This window comes from Pempheris klunzingeri, chromosome 14 (assembly GCF_042242105.1).
Source record: "Pempheris klunzingeri isolate RE-2024b chromosome 14, fPemKlu1.hap1, whole genome shotgun sequence".
Lineage (NCBI taxonomy): Eukaryota > Metazoa > Chordata > Actinopteri > Acropomatiformes > Pempheridae > Pempheris > Pempheris klunzingeri.
In genome coordinates, this window is record NC_092025.1 from 19,474,528 (window position 1) to 19,485,249 (window position 10,722).

General features: G+C 42.9%; 1 protein-coding gene across 1 annotated transcript; it reads right to left on the reverse strand.

Annotated features, from left to right (window-relative positions):
• Positions 1–340: 340 nt before the first annotated feature.
• On the reverse strand, positions 341–9,757 carry sap30l (sap30-like). Its single transcript, XM_070843462.1, has 4 exons — positions 9,030–9,757; positions 6,834–6,956; positions 5,384–5,482; positions 341–2,688 (listed from the first exon to the last, which is right to left on the reverse strand). Exons 1-4 carry the CDS (start codon positions 9,213–9,215, stop codon positions 2,560–2,562), a joined length of 537 nt encoding a protein of 178 aa, XP_070699563.1. The 5' UTR covers positions 9,216–9,757; the 3' UTR covers positions 341–2,559.
• Between the last annotated feature and the right edge of the window lie 965 nt (positions 9,758–10,722).

The following is a 10,722-nucleotide window of genomic DNA, read 5'->3' on the forward strand; positions in this document are numbered from 1 at the left end:
TGCTTGGTTATTTAGGGTTTAGTGACCTGGAAGTAATCACTGAAAACAAATAAATAAAAAACAAAAGTCAGATCAAATCAAATTGTTTAACCGCTGCTCTTCTTCTCTGTTTTCCAAGTGTTTCTGTGCTGCTGCTCTCCACTGACCACAAGGATCTACAGTGACACCTAGTGGCCGATGGCTGCTACTGAGACACGCAGCATGAAGAGCCTTCCCCTGGACAGCCACATCCAACATGGCTGCATCTCTCCATCCTAAACTCAAAAGATACTGACAGAGTATAAAAACAAGTCCAACATGTGTGTGAAGGAAGAGAGACGAGACTGTTGCTTCTGCCTGTACAATACATTTATTATTATAATTATTAGGAGCAATAAGCAGCCATATTTAAATATGATTTTTCTAATACAACAATTAGGTTAATGTGGCATGGTCTATGTGTTAATAAAGTCGGGTGTTATCTACATGACACTAACAAACCTACAAGCAAAACTGAAAATATAACAGACACTAAAAGAAAAAAGAAAAGGAAACCCTGTCAAAAGAAGACAAACTCAGTGTAGCGGACAGACTTAAATACGATGAGTGACAGAGGATGCAGAGTTTAGAAAATCCCAACAGAAAACTGAGCGTACAATCGATGTAGTCTCCACTGTAAAAAAACAAAAACAAAAATCATAGCATTTATTTTGGTGTTCAGGAGTCTGAGAAGATGAAAACCAGGAGTCTTCGGGTGCCTCGAGGCGTCAGCAGTGCATTACGCATTTAAACAAACTTGCAGGTTTGGGTTCTTCCTGTTAAATGTTTCATGGTAACAGTCTCTGGTGGTTAGCTGCCAACGGGCTACTGGTCATTTCCCATCAACAGCTTGTGGCTTAATGTTAAAGAAATATAAAACACTCTCCAACAAATTATGGCAAAAGCAAGCTGAAGGCTGTTGAAGTTTTGGACTCTGTAAAGCAGGAAATGTCTTCAGTTCCCAAAATAAACAAAAAAAAAGAAAAAAGAATCGAGTATTTGAATAATTGAGAAAATTTTCTAATAAAGAAAATAATCGACTCACTGTGCTTCAGTGTTCACATGCAAATGAAAATATTTAAGAAGTCAAGATGGTGATAAACAAACAAAACCAGTCCAGTTGTGGTGTGATGCCAGATCAGATTCGTGTTCATGACATTCTGGGGACGTTCAGGAATCAGCAGGACTATTTTCCCCCCAAATTGGGCATAAAAATGTAAAAAACTTTAAAGACCTCATTAGCCGACTAAAATTGTGATTTTTGCTGGCAGATATGAAGGGAAGGCATCCGTACGCATGTTTTAGTTTGACCAACTGGAGAAAAACAAAAACTCCCAATTCTTTTTCTGCTTCTGCAACTTGTCAACCCGGCCTCTTCAAACACAGCCATGTAAAGTCTCAGGAGTCAGGACGTCCACTATAAACACTGCTCTTAAATATTAAAATGACGCTAATACAGCCCTATCACTCTCACTCTCACACACACACACACACACACAAGTTCCACTTGAGGTGGAAAACAAAGATGGAGAAATCAGAATCACATAAACACAGACACAACTTTATGTAACTTAAGGCTGAACTAATGAAAAGGTTCCAAAACTGGGTTACAAAGAAAACAATGAAATCAGCTACCAACACCTGCGATGCACAGACAGAATAAATCAGTGTGTGTGTGTGTGTGTGTTCATACGTACATAAAACAGCTAGCAAAAAGGGGGGAAAGTAGGTCATAGCCAAATGCTACATCACTCACCAAACCAGTCTTTAAATGCATTCCATCCCGTTGGAAAAGGGCGATTAAAAGGACTTAAGAGCTCGTTTCTTTTTGTTTTAGATGTTTAGAATGAAGGTTTTCATATGAATTTTGTGCCTCTTGCATTTGTTTCTTAAAACGGAGTAAAACAACCCCCGAGCCCTGATATTCTAGACAAAACGTCCCTTTCCAACATCTCGTTCATTCACAATAATTAAAAAAAAAAAAAAAAAAAATCCCACTCATATCATTCAATTCCAGCACTCTTCCTGGTTTGGCACAAGCATTCCTCGCGGTGAATGTGTTAACAGTCAAATCGGCAAAGAAAGAAAAACAAAAACCCCAAATTACCAAAACATGTTCTGTTTTTGAAATCCTTAAGGCAGCTATATTGTACATTGCATTCAACCAAGTTACTTAAGATCGGATGCTGTTCTTTTGTACATATTGACAGTTACATTACAGCATGACGACGTAAAACCCTGCGGAGAGCCCCGGTCCTCGGCAGTCTTTAGGGACCTGGCTTTTTGCGGCTGAGAGGAAGAGGAAATGCACTGGAGGAGGATCGACCGTTGTGACGACATGTGAAGAGGGCGAAATGAGCCAAAGTGAACTCATCCCACCCGGAGCTCTCCTCCACTTCGGTTAAAGTTAGCGTGTTCTTGCAGAGGAGGTGGAGCGGAGCTGTTTCGGCTGTTTGTTTGTTGCGGTTAGTGGTGTCCAGGCTGTCGTTTTGTCACTGCAGTTGTCGATTACTGTTTTAGCTTCTGCTGCTGTGGCGAGGTTTAGTCCAGTGGCTTGCTGCCGTCGCCTTTCTGGTCCAAGCGGCTCTTGCTGCTCTTCACCATGTAAATAAAGTAGGTCAGCGTCTCCTTCTCGTTCACCGGAATATTCCTGAAGTGACGACTCACCGTCTACAGAGACGGAGAAAGAGGGTAAAAGCAGAACTCAGTGAACTTTGTTCATCTACACGGCATTTGTTTTCATGAACTGTCTCGTGTTCCTGTTTCCTGATATTTGGTTTCAGGAGCATTTTCTAGCAGCCATATTTTACACACAGAAAGTTCACTACAAGCTTCTTTATGTCGGATCTCTGTGGTGCTGGAGAGGGTGCTGAATACCACCTCCTACTATTCTGAATCAATTCATAGATGTCAAAGAGCAGTTTGAGTGAATCAGGCACCCGGACCGTCTACAGCACGTACACAATAGAGTTATCTGGTAATTCGTCTGCAAAAAGTAGAGGCTGATTTAAAGACTAAATAAAGACCTTTGCGAGATGAACGTGAAGTGAAGCGAATTTTCAACGTCGCCACTCAAAGAAGACCAGCTGACCGACACACACTGCAGCATTAAACAGCTTTAACCAACTCTCAGGGGATCAAAGTGACTCTGTGCTCCGGCTGCTTCACTCACACACTCCGTACGCTCAGCGTCTCGAACAGCGATGGCTTCCTGCCCGGTGCAGCAGAGGGGCCGCGGCCTCCCCACCGCTGGAGATATAACACAACACAGTACTCCCTCTCATTGTGTTACTCACATACAGGCAGCTGACCGCAAGATGCTTTGAAATGAATTCAATTCATTAATTGATTAAAGCTGTTAATTCAAGATGAAATGGCTGCGGATCATTTATCTTAACTGACAGTTATGGTTCCTAGTGGTTGCCAGTGAATGGTTTGAGTTTGTAGCTCCAGCACACTTTGTGACAGAGCACTCTGTCTTCCAGTTTAATGCATCTTTTAGTCTGTTTTTTGTGTTTTGTGGTGCATTGTTTTCTCATTAACTTTGACAAGTTTGTAAAAAAGCAGCTTAAAGAGGATTAAAACCATTAAAAATGAAAAACAACATGATAAACTGAGAAATGCTAAAATCTTCAAAGAGCTGAATATTTTCCAGTAGGAGATGCTTAACCAGCTCTGAACTGCAGCCTAATGAATGCTTGTTTGGATTTAAGAAGCGACCTCAGAGAGGAAACCAAGCATCCTGAATGCAGCCCCTCACTGCTCCGCTCTGCAGCCACTGGAGCTCCTGAAGGGGCCGAACACAGGGACAGCTGTAACTGGTCGAGGGCTGTTGACTGGGGCTTTATTAATGATGTGGGAGGCTCATTAATAAGAGGCCCTGAACCTGACTAAAAGCCTGGGGAAACGTTCACCTAACAGCCCGGTTTCCTTTATTCATTCATTCATTCCCACTGTTAGCTCGTTGGCCGAGTCACATCCAACCCCCCCCTGCAGCAGGGCTCTGCATACAGGAGGTATTTCTAAGGACGTGGGCCGAGCCAGCTGCATGAAGTCCACCTGTCCAGTTAGCAAATTAGTCTGCCAACCTCCCCATGACCAATTACTGTGGAATAGGACCTGCGACACTACGTATATCACAGTAGAGAGGCCGGGCTCGGCTAATGAGGGCAGCTCAATGGCCGTCGGTGTTACACAATATGAATTACAGCCTGATTGATTCCTCTGTTAAAGGATGACTTTGGAGGAAAAGGAAAAGCAAACGCGGCTTCCTCCCACAATCCTGCTGTGAAATCGAATTTCTGTAAGTTTAAGTTTAAATGAAATAAGTCAAAACTTTAGTACAGAGAAAATCTCTTCAGTTCATCAAGATCTCCTGATCATCTTAACTATGAATTAAAAAAGTGAAAAGGATTCTTGCACGGATTTGAGAGTGCGGATGCTTTCTTTTTTCAATTTGATACATAGGTGATGCCTCCAAGTTACTTGTGCACAACTAACTTTAATTTAGAATAATATAGAACATAGAAAAGCTAAAACCAGTAATTTCTCAAGTAAATTGGAACTTCAAGTACAAATTACAATGAAACAATTGGCAATTACCTAAATATCTTATCGCTCATAGTGCAAATCACCTGAAGGAACTCACACCCTTTCTACGAACTCTTCAGGAACTACGGACCCTGTCAGCCACATGGGAAGAACTGTAATGATTAGGCATATTTGCCTCACAGCTAATTAAGCCGGGCTGGAGTATAAACTTTCACACTGGAGGAAACAACAACACTGAGTCACATTTGCCTGTTTTCTATTTACTCTCTTGTGACACTGCATCTATTAAAACATCAAAAGGAGACATGCAGAGGAAACCGAAAACTCCAGAGCATCTGTCTCCAAAGCAGCGACAATCTGCTGAAAGTTTTGCTTCATTCTAATGTACCGTTGACTCAACAAGGAAATAAAGTTTTGTCTGTCGCTTCTTTGGTCTTCTGTCGCACTGTCACTCTTGTGATGCCTTTAAAAATCACTAAACACAGGTGACTGAAGCTGCACTCTGTGTTTGACCAAGTGACGTTCAGGTAACCCTGCCATGGTCGTTCCTGTGCCATGAAAGAGTACTGTCCTCACAGCAGGGACTTCTTGAGACCCAGAGAAACTAAAGTCAGGTGCGGAAAGGTTCCTGGTTTCCGAACATAACTGGTAAATTAAACAAGCTAATAGGCAGCACTGACATGGTGTAGTGAACGATGCTGAACATGTAGAAAGAGAGCACGACACTGTCATGTACAGCGCAGAGTTACAGGACACCCAACATGTACACAACAATGTGCCCTCTAAGCCGAGTCAGGTCTTAGTGTGCGTTTACCTCTGCCAGCTGGGCCTTGTTGAGCCCCGGTCTGGTCTGCAGCTTGTAGTGTCGCTTATAGCGTCTCAACGTGTTCACCTGCAGCTGGAAAAGGTCGACCTGAAAGCACAGCAGATGGGGAGATGCAGTCAGTCGGTGAGTTATAGAGATGGTGACTTTTCATCCCGCCTCCATCTTGGACATATTTCAATGATTTACTCCCAGAGGGTTTTAACACAGCTTATAATTCTCTCCACAGAGAAACTGGGTCATTGCGGCAACAAACACTAAAAAGCACCCAAGCACAGGATGAATGCACATTTCTTAAAAAGAGTAACTGTCATTATGAATTTAACAATTCCACCATTATTTGATGTTGACGGTTTCCTATTTCTGTCATCATGTTCCCTTTTGTTCCTCTGCTTCTTTCTCTATTGTGCTTCACCTATAACGTCTGTGCTGTATGGCTGCCCTCTCATAGCCAACCAAACCGTCACTCAGCGAGAAGAATATTAGTTGGAATCCACGCAGGAGACGGGATGCGAGTGAGCTGCGAGCAGCACATTAAAGTTCTGTCGTTCAATCCACACTCACTCCATCTTCTGGCAACAGCGACCCTGCGTCTGTCAGCAGCAGCTCCTGGGAGCTGAGTGGACAGCGGCCGGCTAACCCGCCTTCACTGAGCTGACTGACAGCAGAAAGTTACCAAACCAAAATAGTTTACATGTCAGCTCCATGGTATGTAGCCTGTAGATTTTATTTTCCCATCCAGCCAGCGCGTGTGAAGAATCTGCCGGTAAAGTTCGGAAAACATACAGACAGACCAGGAGCTGAATCAATCGAGACATGGTTAATGGGTTCAAAAACACAGCCAGATAAACAGCTGCATGTGCCTTAAACGCCACAAACATAAACGTAGACTCAAGAAAAAAGAAAACACGGGGCGTCTCACGTGGGGGTCAGGTGAGACAGAATCAGTGTGGATTGACTCATTTGATAAAATTTAAGCATTTCTGGTTTGTGAGATTGAAAAAAAAATACATCAAAAATGCTTCCTGTGAAGATTACATGTAGTTGACTATGTATTTATTGGTTGGCGAAGTGAAGAAAAAGAAAAAAGAAAAACCAAAGCTCCATTGAGGAGCTGCGCCTCGTCTTCACGCCGGGCATGAAAGTATCGGGGAAATGGTTGCAACACTGTCCTTTTCTCTTCTACCATGGAACTCAGGAGCTTGCTGTGAAGAACACACAGCTCGCTTTGTGCAGGAGCTTATAAAATTCATATTCTTAGAAATTTCATTACAATTCTGTATTTGTCTGCAATATAGCGCAGCATTAACAATGTTACAGTCTCTGTCCACCCTGGAACTCAAACCATTGACTGATAAACGATAAAGCTATAAACGACTAGTTGACTCGTGACTGGAACTAACAACTTTTTGGTCAGTGGTAACATCTCAGTCCACATTACCTCAGGCACCTCCACATCATGATCCGGGGACTCTCCTCCATCATCACTGGTCTTCCTCTTCCTCTTGTTGCGGACACTCTGAATGAAGTTCTTATGGAAGTCGCAGATGTAGAGGTGTCGCACCTATAAATACAGTATTACATTCTGTTTAGAAAACTGTAACATCCACCATCTGTCTCCATATGATACCTGAAGATCCTGATAACAAAACGATACTTTAGTCAATACTTCGATTTAAGGAATATATAAATGCTTTCCTTTTTTTCCTGTAACAAAAACAAACTTCAGTCATGTTTGATTCAAGCACACAATCAAATACATCAGTGTTTAGTGTTGTCTTCACATAAGCAGCTGTACAAAGAGCGTTTCCAAGAATAAACCTGGCACAGCTCGGACTTAAATCAAAGATAGATGCACACCAGACCTCTCCACTTAACTGTTTTTGATAATCAATGCACATACACACACATTTTGGCCATAACTAAAGAAGCTTTGAGACTCGATGCCCAGCCATCACTACAGGTTCTTTGTAATGTTGATAACTGAACAACTGAAGCTTGCCTTTAATCCTGCCCTCCCCTGAGCTCATGTGCATTAAGTCCTCAGGGCGAGCACACGCACACACACACACACACACACACAACATGTGACTTGTCTCATGAGTACCGACATGCTTGGAGAAACGTGGGGAAACAGCAGAACACACAGTACACACAAGTGAGCTCCTTCCTCTGGCTGCACTGCTTCAGCAACAAGTCACGCCGTACTTTCTAGGGATCTGGGAGCAGACAAAAGAGAGCAGCGCTGCTTACTCGTTAAACATCCTCGCATTCAGGGCCCGCTGTGTACGTGGGAGCCCTGGGGCCAAGTAGAGCTGGCGGCCCCTGCAGACCCCCTGGTTCCTCCAACTCTTTGTGCATTGAGTAGGAACACTGTTGCCTTAAGTGCTCATCAGGTGCAGGGCACACAGCACACTACACAAGCCAGGGACACCACCCTTCCCCCAAGTTTGCTTTCTGTTTACGCCATGAGTTAATTAAAGACAAATTTACTGAGGAAAATACAACATGTGAGCATAATAACCAACTGAAATAAAGACATTACAGCTAGATTTAGACTCCGGGGCTTAGTTATGGCATTTTTGTATGATTATGTTTCATTATTCTTTAAGTATTTTCCTGTTGAAATGTTTGTTCTTTTTTTTGTTTTGTTGTTTTACATGAATGCCACATGATAAAGCTTGTGTGTCATACGTGTCCTTAGATTCAGTGTTTATTGCTGAGCTGAAACATTAAGTCATTTAACCGATTTGTTGAGCCGCAGAAAATCAATCCACAGCTTTGAGAGCAGGCTTCTGAAATGACACGATTTGTTGCTCTTCTCTGTACAACATCTCCAGACAAGGATCTGTCTGGATTTAAGTCAACTGACCAAACAATACAAGGCATCCAAAGATGGCCGTCTCGACTTTGGGAACTATTTTTGGGTGTTTTCTGATAACAAATTGACAGAATGATTAAATGGTGACAATGATCTGCAGATTGATCATTAAGAGACTAAGGCCTTGGGATCGTTCCCTGGTTGCTGATCCAGACTGGGTTTAAAGTCTGTGTCAATTAAGAAGTTATGTGAATGCATTTGACATGTAAAAAAAAAAAACGGTGCCACAAACTGCAAACTTAAGAAAAAAACAAAGCAGTTTCCACAAGGAATATTCCTCCTGCACGGTGTAACTTTAAGTTAATGTGCTTTTTCTGGCATGTCCAGCATGATTTCACTGCTCGTGGATTGTGCCACTGAGGAATGGGTCTGTTTACTTTGACTGGACTGAGGTTAGACAACACAGTCAGCTTCCCTGGCAACAGCCATTTTATGAGCAACAGCGGAGGCGTGTTGGAGGAAACTGTTGCAATGAAAGTAAAGCTATTAAGTTGATGTGGGAAGTGGTCCAGGTGAAGCTAACACAGCTAGCGTTAGCCTGACATCTGAGCAGATGTAGCTACATGAGGCTAACACTAGCAACACGGGAAAGACATGACTCTGCCCTGCAAGTTTCCTCCCGCTACCTGACGCTAAGCTGCTAACTCGCATTAGCTGACAGCTGCAGAGTCTGAAGTTTCCCCCAACTTTCAACTCGCACTCACAATCACTGGGTTACGCTGTCAAAGCAGATCAGTGTCCTCCTATGTCACTTACAGTCTTGTCGATGTCCAGTTTGAGTTTCTTCTGCGATATGCTCTTCTGGATCCTCTTGCTGAAGGAGGCGTTTCCAGCTGACCGGCCGCAGCGCTCCCCGTCCTCGATCAGACAGCAGCTCTGTCCGTAAAACGGCGGAGCGGGCGGTCCGTCGTGGCTGTCCTCCTCTGTGCTGAACCCATTCATTCTGTACGACTGTAATACTCGTTGAGCGATAAAATAATCAGTAAAAAGCCAACGTTGTGTTGGCTACCAAGTCTCTTGTTCACGCGCTGCCCTTTTGTGAAAGACAATCCAGCAGCGTTAGCTAGCTAGCTAGCTAGGCTAGGTGGCTAGTTCGTGAGCTAACAGCCCCTGGTGTTAAATACAGACCCAGGTGACTTATTTGGAGACGCGATAAGCTCTGTTGTAAGGCATATTCCTGTAGGTCTCTGTTAGATTTACACCACTAAACAGCTGACGCTAATGTTTGCTAACTCCAGAGCTAGCACAACCGCAAGGTGGTTGAGCAGCCGCTAACGAACAAATTCCTATGGTGAGATCGCTGTTGTTTGTCCCGATGAGAAACCGCTACGTTCCGGTTAAGACTCACATGTGACAGCTATTTCATACGATTCCAAGATAAAATGTGACAACCGGCGCTAACAGATGACACAACTTTGACGAAATCACGTATTTAACAACCTGCACCTCAACAACCGCGGCACTCTTTCGGAAGACCTCGTACAATGGACATGCTTCGTCTTTGTGGCGGAAGTTCCCGTCTCAGGCGGTGATTGGCCAGTTCGGCATAAAGGCGGGCTCAGCGTGCAAACCCCGCTATTTCATTGGCTAGAAGAAACATCAATCTTCTAGCGGCTCTTCCGGTATCACTCGGCGTCATGTTTTCTACTTTGAATTGGAGTTAAAGGTGGCGTCGCAGTCAGTTGAAGAGACTTTTAAAAACACAGATGAAAATTGCGACTTTTTAAAAACTTTTCTTGCTACTTTAAAGACCCATACACAATAAAGTCGATTGGATTGGTATGCAATCTTCACGCCAGGTAAGTACCAACACAAGTCACCATGAATGAACTCAGATCTGTTGACATCTGCATGGTGTGATTCCAGTTTTAACCACAAAAGGGAGACAAAAGTTCACAAATAAATATACCGGGGAGGCTGATACTAAGATTTCTTAACATACTGTACATTACATTAATATAGAGCTCATCTGTTTGGTACATGTTAAGTATTATTATTGTGATTTAAAGCAGCAATTTAACATTGCACTCCCATAGAGTCAGGTGTCTTAAGAGAGGTCTAAATCAAAGCAGTTGAGGCTGAAATACAGCATCCTGACTTTTAGTCCCCAGTAATGGCCATGATTCAAAAACAATGGATCCCCTAATTACCATAATGCATTTCAGTAGTCATTAATCACACCTGCAGCTCATATCGCAGGTTTACAGTCTAATATTTCAAGTCTCCAGCCTAAAACAAGATAACCACTACTGATCATCGGGGATATTTTCATCAACTTTAAAACTGCCTTGTGAACTTTGTGTAAAACTGTGTGAGTGTCCATTTAATTGTAAGTACATGAAAACAACAGTTGATATATAAAGACCTTCAGAGATGGGCTGGACCCTTTTGGTTTGATTATTAAATCATGTTGATTACTGGAGTAAGAAGATCCTTTAACAAAATTTGA